Source organism: Prionailurus bengalensis, chromosome B3, assembly GCF_016509475.1.
Source record: "Prionailurus bengalensis isolate Pbe53 chromosome B3, Fcat_Pben_1.1_paternal_pri, whole genome shotgun sequence".
Lineage (NCBI taxonomy): Eukaryota > Metazoa > Chordata > Mammalia > Carnivora > Felidae > Prionailurus > Prionailurus bengalensis.
In genome coordinates, this window is record NC_057355.1 from 136,847,953 (window position 1) to 136,869,732 (window position 21,780).

Here is a 21,780-nt window from a genome sequence, read left to right on the forward strand (position 1 = left end):
GGATAGAATAGGCCGGAAGTGATGGGGTGTCACTTTGGAGATGAGATTATAAAAAGACTGTGGCTTCCACCGTGGGATATTCTCTCACTCCCTCTTGGACGGCTTGCTTCAAGGCAGAAATCAGCTGCTGTGTCATGAGGCAGCTCTGTGGAGAGGCCCCCACGGGTGGGCTGGGAAGTTCTTCCAAGAGATGGCCACGGCCTTGGCCAACACCTCCGTTGCAGTCTGTGAGGGAGCCGGGCCCTCCCTGTTCAGTCGCTCCCAGACCCTTGATCCACAGACACTTCGAAATAACAACTGTTTTCAGGCACAGGGTTTCGGGGTAGGTTTCGTGCAGCAGTAGGGAGCACTTACAGTGGCTGCTTCCCTGTACTTGCCATGTAGCAGATACAGTCCGTGGCACTTTACATGATTATTTCATCTGGTCTACACAATGACGCTGTCAGTGCCATTCTTTTTTTTTTTTTTTAATTTTTTTTTTCAACTTTTTTTTATTTATTTTTGGGACAGAGAGAGACAGAGCATGAACGGGGGAGGGGCAGAGAGAGAGGGAGACACAGAATCCGAAACAGGCTCCAGGCTCTGAGCCATCAGCCCAGAGCCTGACGCAGGGCTCGAACTCCTGGACCGCGAGATCGTGACCTGGCTGAAGTCGGACGCTTAACCAACTGCGCCACCCAGGCGCCCCAAGTCAGTGCCATTCTTACCCTTGTTTTCATTTGGACAAACTGAGGCCCCCGAAGGGTAAATAAACCCACCCAGAGTCACAGAGCTAGGAAATAGTGAAGCTGGCATGCGAACTGAGGCGTTCTGGAGTCAGAGCCCTGCTCACATAAATAAAGGTTTAAAAACAGCTGCTCATATTCCACTGGCTATCATCGCATTATTTGCCCACGCCTAAAACAAGCAGTCTGGCAAAGGGCATGGGCTCATCTTTAATCAAAATTTACCACCCCCGCTTTCTGCGGGGGCTATGGAACAGCTGGGTTTTCCCCTGAAATTCTGGTTCTGTGAAATGGGTGAACAATCTGGCTTAGACACAAAGGAGGAAAAGGACTAATGGTTGCTGAGCAGTAGCTAATAGTGCTGTCTCTTCTGCAGTATACATTGGGTTGTATTTATTATTATTATTATTAATTTTTGGAGGGAAACAGCAGGAAGTGGTGATGGATAAGATTCGGCTTATATGCCCCAAAACCGGCTCACCAGTGATTATATTCATGTACCACTCTTGACAAGGTGGTAGTTTGGTTCAGAGCCAAGAGACTCTTGGCGGCTGTCTAGCATAGTGGTACTGGCTCTGGAACCAGAGATCTTAGTAGTTTTCAGCTGTGTGACTCCAGACAAACCACTTTACCCATCCAAAGGTCTGTTTCCTCGTTTGAAATTAGGGATCGTAATAAACCCACAAGGACTGTGGTCAGAATTAAATGAGGTAACATATGTAAAGCATTTAGCACCATGCTTGGCACAGAGGAAGAGCTTAACAAGATTGCCATGATTATTTTTATATATAATAAGGCACATCAGGGCCTTACTAGTTAGTTGTGAAATATTACCTTCCAAGTGTGAGACACCATGCTGGGCTTATATGGGATATAACATACCTTGATATCAAGAGGAACATAGAATTTAGTTGCGGAGCTAGAAAGCACACTCATCCAAAGATATTCTGATAATATTTGGGAACACATGTTAAGTGACATATATTAGGCATATTAAGAATTTAGAGTCAGTTTTTAAATTAAGGATATCCAAATAAAGGTAACTAGGATATCTTTTGAGTCATACAGTTTTAGAGCTAAAAGAGACCATAGATTTTGGAGGTTAGTAAACCAAGAGGAATTTAATTTAAATTCCAAGAGGAATTTAATGCCTTTCCTTGCAGGTTATAGAGCAAGCCAGAAGGAGGCTCAGATTGGGTTCAAGTTGGGGCTCTGCCACTAACTAGCTGTACGTTCTTGAGCAAGCCACTTATCTCTGGCCTCACTCACTTCATTGGCAAATTCTATCATTTTAGATGCCAGCCTTCTCCTCCTCCCCCTCCTCCTCTACCCCCTCCCTCAAGATTTTAGTTTTAAGTAATCTTTATATCCAACGTGAGACTCAAACTCACAACCCTGAGGTCAAGAGTCGCACACCCCACCTACTGAGCCAGCCAGATGCTGCTTAGAACCCCGCCTTCTGACCCACTCTCAGAATGATGACTGAGAGCCTCACAACCCTACTGGACACTGAATTATTTAATATATCGGTCCAGTGTATATGGTAATCCATGTGTACGTAAGAAAATTAACATCTCTAAAAGCAGAGTTAGGCTTGTTGGTAGCATAAGCAGGATAGTATTTGGGAAACGCACCACAGCTAAAGAGTACCTTAGACCTACATGTCATACTCCTTAAAATAAGAGAATTTCTGAAGTTGAATTCTAAAACCATCTAGTTTCCAGTGTTACGAAATGTTCTGGCTGGAAGTGAAACGCAATCATTAAGGATGTTCTCACTTACATAGATTAGTCCATTTGCTTAGGCCAGGCCTCTCTGACAAGCTGATTAGAAGATTCTAGAAGTGTCGGGGACTAGAGAGGAAGTCACTGGCCCAGACTGAGCATTTAAATATTTTTCCACATAAGGGCTTGAGAAATTTTCCAGTCTTTGACGGGGGCAAGTATGACACCACTTATATAAGACATAATCCCTTTCTGCTTGGCCTGGACGCACACTACTCTTAGTACTTACTGCCACCTGGTGGTGTTTAGATGAATAACCATCTTTAAGCAGGGTGGGCACTCCAGTTATTCACTCCTTAGTGATTTATTTCACTGGTTGGCATGCCAGGTCGTTTGTTATTTACTTGTGCATGTATGTATGCAAGTATCTGTGTATGTATTTCAGTGAATATTTTATTTATTTTTGTTTGTTCACTTATTTACATAATCTCTACAACCATCATGGAGCTCGAACTCACGACCTAGAGATCAAGAGTCGCGTGCTCTGAGCCAGCTGGGCGCCCCTCGATGAACATTTTATTTTAGAATAGTTTAGATTTACAGAAAACTTACAAAGATAGTACGGAGAGTTCCTATACACATACACACCTAGTTTTCCCTTATCGTTAACACCTTATCTTACCATGGTACATTTGCCACCTCCAAGAAACCGACATTGATATATTACTATTAACTAAACTCCAGATTATTTCAGATTTTACTTTTCCACTGAAGTCCTTTTTATCTGTTCCAAAAGCCCTTCCAGTATATCATGTTCCATTTAGCTACCAAGGTTCCTTAGTCTCCTCTGGTCTGTGACAATTTCTCTTTGCTTTTCATGATCTTGACAGTTTTGAAGAGTGTAGAATACCCTTCAATTTTAGTTTGTTGGTATTTTTCTCATTAGACCAAATTGTGCATTCTCTGATGTTAACCTTGATGTTAATTAGCTGTTAGTTAATTAGTTAATTAGATGTTAACTAGTACTTGCCAGTTTTCTCCACTGAAAAGTTACTATTTTTCCCTTTCCATACCCCATTCCTAAATTCAGGCCACACTTAAGGGAGAGAAGGGAATAAACTCCACCTCTTGAAGGGGGAGTATCCACATAAATGATTTGAAATTGAATGAAGGAAAATTTGACTCTTCTCCCGCATGTTCTTATTCAGTCACGTATTTATATCAGCATGAACTTGTGGATATTTATTTATACTTTGGGTAGTAACCCAATGCTGTGCTATTCGTTTTGTTCAAATTGTAGCTTTCACCAGTGGGAGCTCTTTCAGGCTGGTTCCTGTTGTCCTTCTGACATTCTGCCTTCCTTTTGTTTTTTGAGCACTTCCTTTGCATATTTATTTTTCATTTAAAAAACACTTTTAGGGGCACCTGGCTAGCTCCGTTGACTCTCGATATTGGGGTCATGAGTTGAAGCCTCGCATTGGGCGTAGAACTTACTTTAAAAAAACACTTTTCGGGGTCCCTGGGTGGCTCAGTCGGTTGAGCATCCCACTTTGGCTCAGGTCATGAGTTCGAGCCCTGCATTGGGCTCCATGCTGACAGCTCAGAGGCTGGAATCTGCTTCATATCCTGTGTCTCCCTCTCTCTGTCCTTCCCCTATTTGTGCTCTCTCTCTCAAAAATAAGTAAATAAACATTAAGAAAAAACATTTTTAGGAAGCAAAAGAAAATGAAATTACCTTTACAATTCCATCATCCCAATACAACTAGTTAGCTTTTTTTGTTGTTGTTGTTCACGTTTTTGAAACATAGCTTTAAAAAACTTTTTTAAAAAGTTTATTTACTTTGAGGGACAGATACAGCGTGAGCAGGGGAGGGGCAGAGAGGGAGGGAGAGGCAGAGAATCCCAAGCAGTCTCTGTGCTTCCAGTGTAGAGCCAGATGCTGGGCTTGAACTCATGAAACTGTGAGATCATGACCTGAGCTGAAACCGAGTTAGATGCTCAACTGACTGAACCACCCAGGGGCCCAGAAACAGCTTTTAAAGCATATATTTTTACTACTTCACATGACTTCATAAACATACCCGCCATTTTTGATAATTCTGTAGTGTTTACCAGATGCAGAAGTCAGAATACCTTAAGAAAAGTTCTCTGGAGTCAGACTATGTGCCCTTGCTCCTGGCACTGAATCTGAGCCTGAAGCCTCTCATGTATAAAACAGGGAAATGATGGTCTGTTCTACAGATTTCTGTGAGATTTTAACCAGGCATCATAGACCAGGACTCTGGAAATAGATGGCCTGAGTGTAAAGCCTGACTCTGCCACTTATTAGCTGGGAAAACCTGGGCAAGTTACCTAACCTCTCTGTGCCTCGGTTTCATCTGTAAAAATGGGGAAAGCGAACAGCCTTGCCTCTCAGTATTGTTGGACTAAATGTGTGCGGCGGTGCCCACGGCAAGTGTTTGATGTCAGCTGTTATTAACCCTGGGTAGACCTCCATGGCAGGCATTATAACCTAAATTTAACTATATAGTCCAACCGCCCCAGCTCAGTGCCTTATATACAGGAGGGGTACAGTGAATACTAACACCTGTGTGTGAGCACAGTGTCTGTTTATCAGCAAATTGCAGGTGCCACTCCCCAGGACTAAGGTAACAAAGCACCTTACAAACAAGATCAGAATTGTACCTTTGAATTTATCTAGTCTATGCCATCTAGCATTTAGCTTCTTGTTTCTCACCTTAACTGACAAGTAAAAATTATATATATATATATATATATATATATATATATATATATGGTGTATAATGTGATGGTTTGATCTGTATTTAGCTTCCCATGGTGGGAGGACTTGATAAAGAATGAAACCAGGACATTGAGTCTTTTTTTTTTTTTATGTTTATTTATTTGAGAGAGAGGATGCACAAACATGCAAGTGAGGGAGGGGAAGAGAGAGGGAAAGAGAGAATCCCAAGTACGCTCCACGTTGTCAGCTTGGAGCCTGATGCAGGGCTTGATCTCACCAACTGTGCGATCTCACCAACTGAGCCGAAATCAACAGCCACCCAGGTGTCCCATGATGACATTAACACAAACGTTTTACTATGCCCTTGAGTCTAAACCAATGATGTAAATCCCAAAATTCTTGGGCTATTTTTACTAAAGAGGAAGACTTTTTTTTTCTTTAAAGTAGGCTCCACACTCAGCATAGAGCTAGAACTCACGACCCTGAGATCCAGACCTGAGCAGAGATCAGAGTCAGACACTCAACTGACTGAGCCACCCAGCTACCCCTTAAAGAGGAAGACTTTTCTCCTACTTGTCAAACTTTCTTCATGCTGTGATTTTTTTGTTTGTTTTTTTAGGAACCAAATCACTAACCCATGCCCACCCACCTGGCTGCCCCTTGGACTTACAGGTTCTCATACTCCCTACTTCTAATAATGTCTCATTTGCAGTAATGATTTGGAACATACTCTGCACTAATGCATAGAAGACATTTATGAAATGTGGTTAACATCTGCCGTGTTTCCCTTGTGAGGCTGTTGGGTGCAGACACCCTTATGATTGCTTCTCTTTCTGGCAACAGAAAGAATATGGGCCGTGCGGTAGGGCAGAGGATAGAATTCTGGCCCCACCACTTACTAGTTTTGTCGCTTTGGGCAAGCATTTTTTAACCTTTCTGTGCCCATTTCTACAAGCGAGAAGCTGAGTTTTCCTATATTGCAGGATTTTTAAGATTACATGAGAAAGCATATGGGAAAGCTTTAATTTCATCCAGTCTGTCATGGACAAGCACACAACCTTCATCTCTTTCCTTTCACTCCCCAAATTCGACATACGGATGCATTGATTTCCACTGATGCACTAATTTGTGTATGATCTTGTTCATTCCACTGTGCATCAATACAAGGTCCCTTTGGCAATCGCACTCAGAAAACTACTCCCTACCCCTCGGCACTAAGAGGAAAATATCCAAAGGAGTAAGATTGTGTTAACCCCGGTGTTTTTCAGATTTATGCTTTTGGAACCCTTTTTTTGTTTATTTTTGAGAGAGAGAGAGAGACAGAGAGACAGAGAGACAGAGACAGAGCACGAGTGGGGGAGGGGCAGAGAGGGAGGAGACATGGAATCTGAAGCAGGCTCCAGGCTCTGAGCTGTCAGCACAGAGCTCGACACGGGGCTTGAACTCACCTGAATCGAAGTCAGACGCTTAACTGACTGAGCCACCCAGGCGTCCCGTGTATCTCCTACTTCTTTTTTTTTTTTTAATGTTTGTTTATTTTTAAGAGAGAAAGAGAGACAGAGCACAAGCAGGAGAGGGGCAGAGAGAGAGAGGGAGACAGAATTCGAAGCAGGCTCCAGGCTCTGAGCTGTCAGCACAGAGCCCACTGTGGGGCCCAAACTCACGAACTGTGAGAACATGACCTAAGCTGAAGTTGGACACTCAATCTACTGAGCCACCCAGGTGCCCAAGATACATTCATTCATTCATTCATTCATTCATTTAGAGACAGAGAGAGACAGAGCACAAGCGGGGGATGGGCAGAGAGAGGAGACACAGAATCTGAAGCAGGCTCCAGGCTCTGAGCTGTCAGCACAGAGCCTGAAGCAGGGCTTGAACTCAGGAGAGCTGTGAGATCATCACCGGAGCCGAAGATGGATGCTTATCGGATGGAGCCACCCAGGCGCCGCTGGAACCGTATGTTCAGATGAAATCTCTCTTCGAATCTTGATATAAATAAAACAGATTTTTTTTTAAAAAGGTCATTTTATCAGCATTCCTTTATTTTAGAAGTTCACATAGGTCATCTTATAACACCTATTAAAATGGCATTCAGCACGGATGTTCTGACGACACATATCAGAAATCTGGGGTTCGAGGGGACAGCTGACAAACTTATCAACCTCAGCATTTGATTCTGCCTCTTGTTCTGATTGCACAGAATCAGTAAAATTGTGATTCAAACAGAAAATACCTTAGCATCTTAACCCCTGCTCATATCTCCATTAATAAATACAGACAACACACATCTAAAATCTATAATAATCACATCCAACATGCTATCTTTGCACCTGTTACCACAGAAGCTGACATCTCAACGGTCAGCACATGCAACTGAGCCTTGCCTGTCCTCTCGGAGCACCATACGTATGTGGTGCCAGACCCTCTGTACAATTTTATATGGCAAATTCACAGGGGGAAAATTAAATACATCAATGCTAGTGCAGAACTACATCCTTCCTAGTCTATGACACACTTAGGAAACATGAACGAGGCACAGGAATGACAAAGGATTTAGACCGAGAAGAACACAACGAGTTACTTGGCAGCGTGAGGAAGGGACTGATTAACGTCCATCACGGAGTCCAAGGACTGTTTTACCTTCATGCTTCATGCTTGCGGCCGGCTGTCTCTTCCTGGTTTCCTAAGATTCAAGAGAAACGCCCTTTTAACCCTGCCTGGAGAAGGGCCTCCTCCTCCTCAGCTGCCTCTTCATCCTTTATCAGTGCCAGTAATTCCAAAAAGCCAGGGGCGGGGCCGTCCTTTGGCACGGGAAGCTTCCTTCGAAGCGTTCTGTGGATTGCTCCGGCAAAGATTTGGTCTAGGCGGGCCTGATTCACAACATCTTTCTCGATTGCTCCTCTCTCTACCAGCTTCTGTAATAAAGGCTCCAACCTTAACACGTAAGCAGACAGTTTTTCTTCATCCTTCTGATAAGTGGTCAGATATCTGACCTGCAATTCCCTAGGATTGTCGATAACCCCAAAAACCTGCTCAAGGGCCCGCAGGCATTCAGCCACTGTAATGGAAGGATTGTGTATCTTAAGGACTCGAATAACATCAAATGCTGGGCCTCTAAGGCTCTCTAGCAATCGCCTTCTTTTCTCTGCATCTGACACCTGCCATGTCTTCATCATCTGAGTGGTATGAAACAGCCAAGATTCAAATTCTTCTTCTCCTGGTTCTGGAGGATCGCTGCCTGAGAACACTCTCAGCTTTTTGTATTTCAGGTATTGCAGGGCAGGCTGAAGAGCCTCGTCCAATGCCTGTGCCAACATAGGGGCCTGGATTTCTGGGATCCTGTCCCGGTCTAGGTCGGAACGGTCGTTTCCATATCCAAGAGCTCTGGTCAACTCACCCAGTGTTGTACCCTCTCCCTCTAAGAATTCGTTTAATCTGCTTAAAAATTCATTATCCGGGTCCGGAGGCTTAAAGATCACTCTCCAGACACCCCCTTTTCCAGGGATCTCCTTAGGGACCAGAGCATGACTAGTCTCCTCGGTTAGCCCTACTAAGGCTACATTCCAGTTCTCCACCCGCCGGAACATCCTCCCCAGCAGTGAGTACTCGCCCAAGGGTGCTAAACCAGCCCGCAGAGCCTCCTCGATTTCCGCCACAGTGCAGGTCGGGGGGATGCCGGCAATCAACAGCGCTTTCCGAGGGTTCACATCCATCCCCCTGCACCAGTCTTCTAAAAGTCTCAGCGTCATGGTGCTCAAAACAACGGATTTAAATTCTAATTTGGCCGGGGTACTGATGCCCCCGCAATTCACGGCGTTTCTCTGCGGCACCCCAGGTAAGTGCCGTCAACGTCCCGACCGGCGGCCTGCGAGGACAAAGCAGTCAGGTTAGCTGCAGGTGTCAGTGACCCCGGCCCCGAGAGGCCCCGCACCGGTCCCACTGCAACAGGCGGCCGTCTCACCCTCTCTGCGGCCGCGGGCGCCCCTCGCCGCTATCCTCCGCCAGGCGCGACCGGGGTACGGCTGTCCGCCCCGTAGCCGCGCTGCTGTCCGCGGCGAGCCACCGGGGACCGGGCCGAGGAGCTCCGGAGTCGCCCGGCCCAGACGGCCGCCCCCGGAAAGGGGTGCGCCCCGACCCCCGGGGTCGCAGCTGCGGTCCCCGGTCCCGGGCCCCACCGGGGCAAGTGGGAGCAGTACCCGGCGCGCGGGGAGGCGGCGCGGCGTCACGACGGGGAGGAGCGCGCGCCCTTCCGGCCCGAGCCGGAAGTCCCGACTGTGGTAGCATCCGGGACGGCGGGCGGGCGGGCCAAACGGGACAGGAAGGTGAGATCCGGGAGCTGCTCGTTCCTGCAGGCTCGGCCGGTGGCCGCTGTCCGGCACTGGGTTCCCGGCGCGGCGAGGCGGAGAGGCCCGGGCCCGGCGCCGCCCGCGCAGCCCTTGGTCGCGGCCGCCGGCGCTGCACCGCGGCGGGGGGCGGGGCCGGCTGCCGGGGAGGCCCGGGGGGCTGGGGAGCCTCCCGGCCCGGCCGGGTGACACGGGCTGGGGCTCCGGCCGCAGCCACAGTGGCCCGGCCGCCGCGTGACTGGCCGCAGTCACGCTGTGCTTAATCACAATTAGCTTGTGCTCCGGGCTGGCCGCGCTCCCATTTCTCCCAGCCGGTGACCCCGGGGATTTCTCTTATGGTGGCTTTCTCTGAAATGCCAAAACCACCCGATTATTCAGAACTGAGTGACTCTTTAACGCTTGCCGTGGGAACAGGAAGATTTTCGGGACCATTGTAAGTGTTTAAGAGTTACTGTCTTAACTTGGGGGCTCCGACATTGGTTTGACTTGGAGAATCGAATGTTCACGTAAAACATTACTGAAACAGTACTGTTTAAGCCAGAAAGTATTTGAACTATAAAAGTGAAGTGTTCCGTAGGGAACCAGTTTAATTCCACTTTCTCAAGGGAAGTTGTGCTGGACCCATTTCAGCCGGAATATAGTGATTTGATTTTTTTCTGTGGGAGTCACGTAAAAAGCACTCTCAATATGTAGTGAAACCTTACTTCTTCGTAATTATGACATAAAAGAAGCTGTGAGTTGTTTACTTTTCTTAGAAAATGTAAATCTAATGATTTTGAACTTTAAATGCATTAATGGAATAGTTGCCATGACCGCGTTACTAGACCCTAATTTGTAATTTTTTTTTTTAATTTGAAGGCACAGAGCATGGAGAATGATGAACTTCCGTCAGAGGATGGGATGGATTGGAGTGGGATTGTATTTGTTAGCAAGTGCAGCAGCATTTTACTATGTTTTTGAAATCAATGAGACTTACAACAGGCTGGCCTTGGAACACATTCAGCAGCACCCGGAAGAGCCCCTTGAAGGAACCACATGGACACACTCCTTGAAAGCTCGGTTACTCTCCCTGCCGTTTTGGTTTTGGACAATTATTTTTCTGATCCCTTATTTACAGATGTTTTTGTTCCTTTATTCTTGTACAAGAGCTGACCCCAAAACGGTGGGCTATTGTATTATCCCCATATGCTTGGCAGTTATTTGCAATCGCCACCAGGCATTTGTCAAGGCTTCTAATCAGATCAGCAGACTACAACTGATTGACACGTAAAATCAAGTAAAATCAAATCGGTCACCATTTTTCCTTACAATACAAAACTGCCAGTGCTATATGGAACCTGATCACAAGACTGCAGTTTCTTCACAGATCTCAGGAAGTTGTGGTGGGGCAGAGGCTTTCTAAAAAGTGTGACCAGGGGGCTCTCTTTATCGGAATAATAATGACTTTTTAAATGAAGCCTGAGATACAGTACTACAGAATCATGTTGATGACTTCAGCTTTTGGAAGTAAAATCGTGTCTGTTATTCGCATTCTTTAGAAACTTGAATAAGTACCTGAACTCCTATTTTTATTCTACTGTGCAACATAGTGATGATTCAGAAATTTTTCCTTTGGGGAAGAAAATAAATATGAAAATTTCCATTGTGCTTAATGTAAAAAGGTCCAAACATGGTCATAAAATTTAAATTTTATACAGTTACCTGGCTTGCTTTAAAATTCTTCAAACTAAAACACCAGTTCAACCTTGTAAACTAAGCCAACTATTTATGCTTGCTTGCTCTCAGTTTGTGAGAAGTTGGCATACAATTATTGAGGTGATGGCTGTCTTGATAAACAAAGTTTGTGCTTCCTTTTGGTAAGGCTGCTGGCGTTATCAGCATTATTAATGCCTTTGGTTTTTTAAAAATTACTTGGGAAGAAACTCAATGTTTGGAAGTTGAGAAATCTCACCCACGGAAGATGGAAACGAGGTGTTCGGTGAAAATATTTCGTCCAGTCTCTGTCGACGTGTGACACCACTCTAACATCCTACCAGGTCATCAGCCTTGTGAGTTTCTTTTCTGGCCTAAGGTCCAGTCTTCAGGCAACAGGTTAATTGCATGAAGATGTGATCCTTGTACTTCCTCCTTTGCATTTGTACTTCCTACCTCATGTCTGGTACCAATACAAATAACTAAAACGTGGAAATCTCAGATTTTAGGATTTTCTTTTCTTTTTCTTTTTTTTTCTGGGTGGGATCAAGATGTATTTTTACACAGTAATGGCATTAATACCAAGGAAATATTTTACACGAATAGATTTTAATAATAACCATAACCTCTTTTGGTGCTTATTCTGTTGGGCCTTCTTCTAAGAGCTTTACACGAATTGACTCATTGAATCCTCTAAACAACCCTAAGAAAACAATTATCCAGGCTTTACCGATAAGGACACTGAGGTAGAGAAGTGAAAAGTAACTTGCCTGTTAAGGTCCCACACACCTGGTAAGCAGCAGAGCCAGGGGTAACCAGGCATCTGCTTCCTTTGTTCCTAACCACCGTCACTTGCTTCTCACAAATGACACGTTTCACGGTATTCTCTGTCTAGCTAGGCCAAGGAATGGAAATGGCATTATTGGAAGGTTGTTATCCGTTTGTATGAGCTACCGAAAATCTAAACGTGTTCTACCGGCCTCAGCATTGAAGTCTGATTTGATTCGAATGGAAGGCTGAACGTTCCACAGCAAGCTTTCCTTGAAAGATAGAGCGGGTATGTTTGTTGCCTCAAAAGCGGCAAGGTCAGATCCTTCTCCAGGCAGGCGGTCTCACTTTCCCTTTGCTTCTTCCAAAGCTCTAGTGACTGCGGTGATGCATCTTGTGCTAGAGTACACCGAAATCTTCCAAGTAGGCAGCAATTCGAAATGCCTTTTTCTGTGAGGGTCAGGTAACCCAATCACTTGGCATCTTTTGAGCACTTAACTGGTAGTATGCATACTGCAGATACCGCTTTCTGAGCGATTTACCCCTTTCTGAGTGATTCTGAGTGAACACGAGGAAACCCGAATTAAGCACAGGAGTTAAGAACTTGCCCGTGGTTCCACAGCAAGCACGTGGAAGAGCCAGGATATGAATCCAGGATGTCTGGCTTCAGATCTCCAGCTCTATCATTCCATTATACTGCTTCTCAGAAAAAAAGAGGGTAATTTGGGGAAAATCATTGAGCAGTTTCTTTATTTGATTACTCTTGAGGCAGTGGTAGTTTGAAAACGATTTAAGAAAACGATTTCAATTTTTTTTCACTTTATAAATGCTTGACATAATGCAAGGTTTGTGAGCTTATCATTTGTCTTATTAAATAGTAATTGCTTTTTATTGAAGCAGATTTTATCTCTTCTACTTCAAATTGTAGTGTTTGGGGATTTGGTAAGTAAATGCTCAGTCCATCTCTATCTTTCAAGACCAGATTGCCTTGGTAGTAGAAATATTAAAATAGAGTAGGAGTAATTTAGTACTTCTAGAAAATAATTACTAAGTTTCAGATTGCAAGGTTCATGTTTTTTGATTATTTAGGAATGAAGTATCCAAGTTGTGAATCATTCCTGTTTTGTCTATGGCTATTTAATAGTTCAAAGCGCTCTTTATAAAGGGAAAGGTGAAATTAACCTAACTGTATTAGAATGAGGGGGAGGTTAAAACTGATGGATAGAAGACCTGTGTGTTACATTGAGTCATTTGTTTCCTATTCACATCACGATACAATAAGCAGTAAATACGGGATTAGATAAATGGCAAATATAGAAAGTGCTTCAGGGATTTTAGGGAAAGAGCAAAGCATCCTAGGATCCATAACTAGCCAATGATATCTGCTTCCAGAAGTGAGAAAAACAGAGTTATATCCCGTAGTGGCTTACTAAGTCCCTTTATTTGCAACCACACCTGAAATGAAGTAAAGCCTGTTGAGTGCTTTTCATGGAAATATGCCAGATATTTTATTTTTTTTGAAAGTGCCAGGATAGAGAATAAACTGAACTGCAGAAACAACATCTAATTCATGGAGTCACCACATACCTTTCTCGTTTTAAAGGTGCTACCGGTTTTAAAGTAAAAGTGTGATTTCCTAAGTTTAGAATAGGATTCTATTTCAAAGCTTTTATAATTGATTAAAAAGCTTTTCTTTAACAGAAGACCATGGGGGAGGGAGAGAGAAAAAAAAAGTTACAGAGAGGGAAGGAGGCAAACCATAAGAAACTTAAAAAACTGAGGATAAACTGAGGGTTGATGAGGGGTGGGAGATGGGCATTGAGGAGGGCATCTGTTGGGATGAGCACTAGGTGTTGAATGGAAACCAATTTGACAATAAATTTCATATTAAAAAAACTTTATAAAGTAACAAAATTAAAAAAAGCTTTTCTTTGGGGAGGTGGAATCTTGAGATAAAGTACTCCTACAAGAGTAACTGCACCCATAAAATAATCAAACTGGTATGTTTGTTCACCATGGGTAGTGAGTGTTCTAGTCTTATTAAGATTATCTAGTGTTGATTTCCTTCTTGATGGATTTAACATTCTCAATCTCCAAAACACTGGTAGAAAAGCTTACAATACCGCATGACTCTTTGCATCAAGTGTGTGCCATCACTTTATAAATTCTCCAATATATTTTTAAGTTCCATAGAATTCTGGACCATGATTGGGAATCATGCATTAGTATTTTTGTTTTGGTCTCAGACAGTGAATACGTCTTGAACAGGAGCTGTATATTAGAATCATCCAAAGAAATAAAAAAAGAAAGCAAAACTCTTCATATAAACAATGCCAAGATCCCTTCCCAGTTTTCTCAGTCTCTGGGGGAGGAGAACAGACAACTGTGTTTTTAGAGCTCTTCAAATGATTGTACTGGAACCATTGGGCTATGGTTTGTGTGCGTATGTTTATTTTTGAGAGAGGGAGAGAGTGTGAATGGGGGAGGGGCAGAGAGCGAGGGAGACAGGATCTGAAGCAGGCTCTGCAGCAGGCTCTGCTGACAGCAGAGCGCCTGATGAGGGGCTTGAACTACAAGCCATGAAATCATGACCTGAGCTGAAGTCAGATGCTTAAATGACTGAGCCACCCAGGCACCCCTGGGCCATGGGTTCTTATGCACCACAAGGATTCAACTGTTAGTCATGACAGCTGTATTGGTCTTTGGCACAGCTTCAACAAATATTTTGTGGTAAGTTCACCTGAGCTATTTGAACTGCAAATCTTTAAACAGATGTCTATATATTTTTTCAAGGTTTAAGTAGACATTGTTACAAGGCGGGGCTGGGGGGCTACAGAGCAGGGCCTTATAAACTGATACATGTGGTCCCAGGATGTCACTATGGAAAATCAACAGGTCATGATTATAGAAGAGGTCATTGTAACTGAAGGCCATGATCCAAGGGAGGCCAGCTAGGAATTCAGCAGACGTGATAAGGACAGACCAGACAGGGATGGTCACGTCACAAGGTGAAGGAGAGGACAGTCCCCCTCACTCCTGCTTCGTGTAGCTCTCCAAATGTGACAAGACCCAGCCCATGACAGGAGAAAACAAAGCAGGAGGTGAGTCCAATGGTGATGTCCATGGTCCTGAGCTATTCCTGTAGCAGACTGGAATGGATCCAGGTCTGTAGCCCCAGGAGCCCCATACCAGGCTTGTCAGGCCCTCCACAATAGCAGTGTTAGCATGGACATGGCCTATAGAGTATACTGCAAACAGCGGCCTGCCGGAGCCCAGGGTCAAGAATGAAGTATCTTTTCTGGTTCTAGCTCCTCTCCAGGTTATCCTGAATATACTTCTATCAGGCTTAGCCTCCCACTCTACCCAAATTGCTCTGTTGTCAAGAGGTCACTGGTCACTTACTCTTAACTACACCAGATGGTCAAGTCTCAGCCCTTAAATTATCCCTTGGCAGTTTTTGACATGCTCCCTGTCCTTGAGATACCTTCTTCAATTGGTTTCTGGATTAGTACTGCCAGTAGAACTTTAGTGATAGTGGAAACGTTTTATGTCTGTCTGTGTTGTCCAATCAGTAGCCACTAGCCATAGGAAGTGAGCCCTTGAGATGTGGCTAGTGTGGCTGAGGAACTGAATTTAAAATTTTAATTCAGGGGTGCCTGGGTGGCCCAGTCGGTTAAGCATCCAACTTTGGCTTGGGTCATGATCTTGAGGTTTGTGAGTTGGAGCCCCGTGTTGGGCTCTGTGCTGACAGCTCGGAGCCTGGAGCCCGCTTTGGATTCTGTGTCTCCCTTTCTCTCTGCCCCACCCCCACTTGCGCTCTGTCTCAAAAATGAATAAACGTTAAAAAAAGTTTTTTTAATTAGTTCAAATAGCCACATGTGGCTAGTAGCTACTGGGTATTACCCCAGTTCCAGACACTTGCCTGCTTTGCCTTCTTCTTCACCAGCTTCTCCTGTCTCTTTTGCTGGTTCCTCCCTGGGGATCCGCCCAGTTTCTGAATGGTGACATGCCCCAGTTCTCATTTCTATACTTACTCCCTTGGTCATCCCATCCAGGCTCATGGCTTTAAGTGCCCAAATTTATATTGCCACCTTGCATCTCTCCTGAGCTCCAGACTTGGATATTCCACTGCCTATTTGACATTTACCAAGATGTCATACGAGGCATCTGAGATTTGACCTGTTCAACATCAAGCTCCTCATCTTATCTCCACCTACCAAAATCTCCTCAAGGCCCCTAGAAGTCTATCAAACAAATGGCAACATAAAATGTTATGCCTCTCAAAATCCCTCCCATGGCTTTCCTTCTGAGAACAAAAATCCAAGCCCTTAACGTGGCTTACAAAGTCCTAAATAAGAGGCCTTTGACCATTTTCTGCCATTTCTTCTACTACTCTCTCCACTCCTCACCCCACTCTAGCCATTCTGATCTTCCTGCTGATTCTAGAACATGCCAGAAAAACCGGTCTCAGGGCGTATGCACTCAGTGTACCTTCTGTCTGGATGCTCAGCCCTGGCCTGCTCTATTCCTGTCTTCAGACCTTTGCTGAATTGTCAGCTTAGTGAGGCTTCCTCTGATCAGTCTATTTAAATAAAATTAAGCATCCTTTTCCCATGTTTTTCTCCACAGCACTTACCTTCCCATGACATGTTACGTATTTTGTCAGAATCTAAACTCCATGAGGGCAGGGGTTTTGTCTGTTCATTGTTGTATACCCTGTGCCTAGAACAGCACATAGTAGGTGCTCATTAATTATTTACTGTATGAACGATTCTTACTGCCACTGAATACCTCTTTCATTAGACTGCAAAACAATCTAGTTTGCTCTCCAGAGAAAATAAAGGTTAAAGTTAACATTTTCTACTAAGTGTGTAGCCTACCCTGTCACATGTTCTGGATAAATTCAGTGGCTACGCTTTTTTCAGGTTTCAGTAGTGATATGTTCTTTCCGAGGCCAAGATTTAAAATCAGTCCATTTACTTTTGCCAACAATGATGTTGGTTGTCTTGGGATTCTCCTTATTCAAGCAGGAAAAAAAAAAATACCACATTCACAAACAAGATTTTAAGTGGTGGTTAGAGCCTTGAGTAATTCTCAAGGTACAATCATGAAGATAACAGTTTCCTAAACCACCTAACATATGCATCAAGTGTCCTGCCAAGCTCTTAGGGTTACAGCACACAATTTTTCAGTATTCTGGTGTTTAAGCCAATACCTTGGCCCGTAAATTACTCATTTAAAGTAGTAATGTGTTATTATTATTATTATTATTTTAAATGATTGTTTTTGAGAAAGCGAGCACAAGCGGGGGAAGGGCAGAGAGATGGGGACAGAAGATCTGAAACAGGCTTTGCGTTATCAGCACAAAGCCCAATGTGGGACTCGAACCCAGTAACCGTGAGATCATAACCTGAGCCGAAGTCAGAGGCTGAATGGACTGAGCCACCCAGGTGCCCCTGTTATTAAGTCTGACACTTAATCAACTGAGCCACCCAGATGCCCCAAAATGTGTTTTAATTTTCATTTCTTTATTTATTTGTTTTATTTATGTTTAAGAGAGCGCAAGGGAGGGAAGGGGAGTGAGAGGCAGACAGGGGATCTGAAGCAGGCTCCGTGCTGATAGCAGTGGGCCTGATGTGGGGCTCGAACTCATGAATTGTGAGACCATGACCTGAGCTGGAGTGCTCAACCGACTGAGCCACCCAGGAGCTCTGTAATGTGTTTTTAGAAGTCAGTTCCATCTCCAGCAGAATTTTTTGCATTGGAGTAAAAATATATTTTTTAATGCTTATTTTTGAGAGACAGGGTGTGCGTGGGGGAGGGGCAGAGAGAGAGGGAGACACAGAATCCGAAGCAGGCTCCAGGCTCTGAGCTGTCAGCACAGAGCCCAACACAGGGCTCCAACTCACAAACCTCAAGATCATGACCCAAGCCAAAGTCAGATGCTTAACCAACTGAGCCACCCAGGCGCTGTGGAGTAAATTTCTATTTAAAACTGTACCCCAATGGCCTTGTCGCTGCCCCAATGTGAGCTACTGCTTTTTAAAAGATTTAAATAGAAGCTTATATTCTAGCGTTCACTGTTCCCTGGGCCATGTCTTTAAATAGAGCAATTCTGATCCCAAAAGTCACCTGAGAACTGGAATAGTTACAGCAACACTGTGAAATTCATTTTATACTTTAAGAATAATGCACTATCTAGAGGGCATTTTTTCAAGGTTAAGGCTACGTACATCAGTTTTACCAACACTGCTTTTTTTTTTTTTTTTTTTTTACAGTATCTTACCTCACATTAGCTCAGTTTCCTAACCTCTTTAGAGGTCACATTCTGCTTCCTTTTCTGACAAAGTAATAATCAGATGGGAAATGTGGATTTTTTTGGTTTTTAAGTCTAGATTGGTTAATTTTTGCCCTGAATTACTTATGCACCTGGCTGGCTCAGTCAGCACAGCATGCAACTCTTGATCTTAGGATCATGAGTTCAAGCCCCACGTTGGGTGCAGAGCTTACTTAAAAAAAAAACTCAACAGTTTCAGCAACATTTCAGAAAGAGTAACTTGTGTGTAGAAAACTACAAAATACATTTAAAAAAATGCAAAGAGTTAAGAGTGTACAGGGAAAACTCTCCCTCTTATTCCCAGCCCAACTCCCTCTCTGCCCAGAAGCAGTCTGGCTATCCTTTTAGGTACTACATGTGTATCTCACCAATATTTTCCAATGGCACCATTCTACACGCTATTCTGTATCTTGCTGGTTTTCATTTAACATCGTATCCTAGAGATTGATCTTTAACACAGAGCTACACGTTGGCCTTTTTTGATGGCTGCCCCAAATTATTGTATGAATATTCTTATTTAATTAACCAGGGTCTTCTGCCAAAGGACATTTAGGTTCTTTACACTCTTCTTACTAAGAATAATGCTGCAATGAATAGTGTTGTAAATACATCTGTGCACCTGTGTACCGTTATCACTGGAAAAGTTTCTATAAATGAAACTGCTGGGTCAAAGAACAAGTACATCTAACATTTTTTTTAACATTTATTTATTTTAATTTTTTTTCAACGTTTATTTATTTTTGGGACAGAGAGAGACAGAGCATGAACGGGGGAGGGGCAGAGAGAGAGGGAGACACAGAATCAGAAACAGGCTCCAGGCTCTGAGCCATCAGCCCAGAGCCCGACGCGGGGCTCGAACTCACGGACCGCGAGATCGTGACCTGGCTGAAGTCGGACGCTTAACCGACTGCGCCACCCAGGCGCCCCAACATTTATTTATTTTGAGAGAAAGAGAGTAAAAGCACAAGCAGGGGAGGGGTAGAGGGAGAGAGAGAAACCCAAGCAGGGTCCACACCGTCAGCACAGAGCCTGTCAAGGGGCATGATCCCACAACTGTGAAATCACGACCTGAGCTGAAATCAAAGAGTCAGACGCTTAACCGACTGAGCCACCCACATGTCCTGTACATCTAACTTTTGTTTGTTTGTTTGTTTTTACATCTAATATTTTGACAGAAGTGTCAACTTGACTTTTTAAAAAAATTTTTTTAATGTTTTTATTTATTTCTGAGACAGAGACAGAGCATGAGCGGGGGAGGGGCAGAGAGAGAGGGAGACACAGAATCCGAAACAGTCTCCAGGCTCTGAGCTGTCAGCACAGAGCCCGACGCGGGGCTCGAACTCACAAACTGTGAGATCATGACCTGAGCCGAAGTCGGTCGCTCAACTGACTGAGCCACCCAGGTGCCCCTGACTTTTTTTTTTTTTAATGTTTATTTTTGAGAGAGAGAGAGAAAGCACAAGTGGGGGAGGACAGAGAGAGAGGGAGACGCAGAATCCCAAGGAGGCTCCAGGCTGTCAGCACGGGGCCCATTGAGCCCCGTGAGATCAGGACCTGAGCCGAAGTCAGATGTTTAACCAACTGAGCCACCCAGGTGCCCCTCAACTTGACTTTCAAAGAGCTTATACCAAGTTACACTCTCATCATCAGTACCGTATAGCCCTCACATCCTTTCCAGCTCAACATTACATCAAAACTTTTGATCTTTCAGTCTGTAAAGTAAAAAATGGTATCACATTGTGGCTTTAATTTTCATTTCTTTGAAGTATTACTTTTTTTTCCATTTAAAAACCATGTGTATTTCTCTTCTTGTGATTTTGCTATTTCTTTCCTTTGCCCACTTCTATGGTTTGACTGGTATACATGAGATCTATAAAAGGAAATAGTTCTTAGTCATTATGTGCTGAAAATGCCAAATACTTTTTCCCTCTTTGTCTTTTAATCTTATTTATAGAATATTCCAAATTTTTCATTATTATGTAATCACATTTACTAATCTCTTCTATTATGGTTTCTGGATTTTAAAAAATCTTGCTTAGGAAAGACACCTTCCTCACTCTGAGACTATAAAAACTATTACTCTATATTCTTCCTCTTTTAAAAAGAGTTATTATTTAATTTTTTTTTTTTGAGAGAGAGAGAGACAGAGAGAGAAAACACACCTGTATGGGAAGGGCAGAGAGAGAATCCCGAGCAGGCTCCTGGCTTTGAGCTTGGGGCCAGATGCAGGGCTTGATCCCATGACCATGTGTTCTTGACCACAAGATCATGACCTGAGCAGAAACCAAGAGTTGGACGCTGAACCAACTGAGCCACTCAGGTGCCCCTACTCCATTTTTTTAGTACTTCTGTGGTTTTGTTTTACATTACAAATCTTGATTCTCCCTGAAATTTATTATGTTCTAACTCATGAGAGATTTAAACTCTCACAAAAACTAGTCAATTTGTTTCTCATTTGTTAAGACTGAAAGTGTCATTTTACAAACATTCTCCGTTAGGTGAGGATTTTACATTAAATATCCAGGAAATAATTATCACAAAATGATTGTAATCAATTTCCTCAAACATGTAAATTTTATTTGTAACCATCACATGCTAATTTTATGGCAATGCAGTTTTGAATTTTGCAGTGCTCAGCTACCCCACAATAAGTCCAAACAGGCATTTCTTGTAAACATTTCAGCACAACACACTGATTGACAATTGAGTTTAAAAAGCCTAGGTTTTCAGAATCTCTTAGGTATGAAACCTAGGAGTATAGAAGATGTTCTATATTTGTTCAGATTGGACAATCCCACTGAGAAATAGAATGTATCTTTAATAGGCTAGATAGGAACTAAACAAAAGTACAATAAACTGAGGGCCACAAGTGTCTCCAACTGATTTTGTCATTTGGAAGAAAACCTAAACTTTACTTTCTTTTAAAGTACAAGTCTTCTCAATAAAAAAAAAAATTATTTTTTTTATTTTTTTATTTTTTATTTAAAAAAAAATTATTATTTTTTTTAACGTTTATTTATTTTTGAGACAGAGAGAGACAGAGCATGAACGGGGGAGGGGCAGAGAGAGAGGGAGACACAGAATCCGAAGTGGGCTCCAGGCTCTGAGCTGTCGGCACAGAGCCCGACGCGGGGCTTGAACTCACAGACTGTGAGATCATGACCTGAGCCGAAGTTGGACGCTTAACCGACTGAGCCACCCAGGTGCCCCCAAAAACTAAATTTTTTTTACTATCAATTGAATTTTCTTTTAGTAAAAATTAAAAAAAAAATTCTAAGCAGCTGAAGGCATAATTTTTTCCTTCCCCTGAAGGAATAATTCTAATAAAGTATATTTCATTTTTTTATTTATTAAAAAAATTTTTTTAATGTTTGTTTTTGAGAGCTCGTGTGTGCACACACAAGCAGGGGAAGGGCAGTGAGAGGGAGACAGAGGATCCAAAGTGGGC

At 43.4% G+C, this 21,780-nt stretch overlaps 2 protein-coding genes across 5 annotated transcripts; one reads left to right on the forward strand and one right to left on the reverse strand.

The window, feature by feature from the left end:
* Positions 1-6,703: 6,703 nt before the first annotated feature.
* On the reverse strand, positions 6,704-9,467 carry MOAP1 (modulator of apoptosis 1). Of its 3 annotated transcripts, none has more exons than XR_006293479.1 (3): positions 9,154-9,465; positions 7,774-9,057; positions 6,704-7,177 (listed from the first exon to the last, which is right to left on the reverse strand). XR_006293479.1 is itself a non-coding variant. In XM_043556887.1 (2 exons), exon 2 carries the CDS (start codon positions 8,939-8,941, stop codon positions 7,883-7,885), a length of 1,059 nt encoding a protein of 352 aa, XP_043412822.1. In that variant the 5' UTR covers positions 8,942-9,057; positions 9,154-9,465; the 3' UTR covers positions 7,214-7,882. The 3 variants fall into 3 exon arrangements, 1 of the variants encoding a protein (XP_043412822.1); XR_006293480.1 differs by having other exon boundaries at positions 7,052-7,177; positions 7,833-9,057; positions 9,154-9,467; XM_043556887.1 differs by lacking the exon at positions 6,704-7,177 and having other exon boundaries at positions 7,214-9,057.
* Positions 9,453-11,728, forward strand: TMEM251 (transmembrane protein 251). 2 transcript variants are annotated; one of them, XM_043556889.1, is made up of 2 exons: positions 9,453-9,514; positions 10,394-11,728. In XM_043556889.1, the coding sequence occupies exon 2, from the start codon at positions 10,410-10,412 to the stop codon at positions 10,803-10,805; it is 396 nt and encodes a 131-aa protein (XP_043412824.1). In that variant the 5' UTR covers positions 9,453-9,514; positions 10,394-10,409; the 3' UTR covers positions 10,806-11,728. The 2 variants fall into 2 exon arrangements, with proteins under 2 accessions (XP_043412824.1, XP_043412823.1); XM_043556888.1 differs by lacking the exon at positions 9,453-9,514 and adding an exon at positions 9,529-9,968.
* Positions 11,729-21,780: the final 10,052 nt, after the last annotated feature.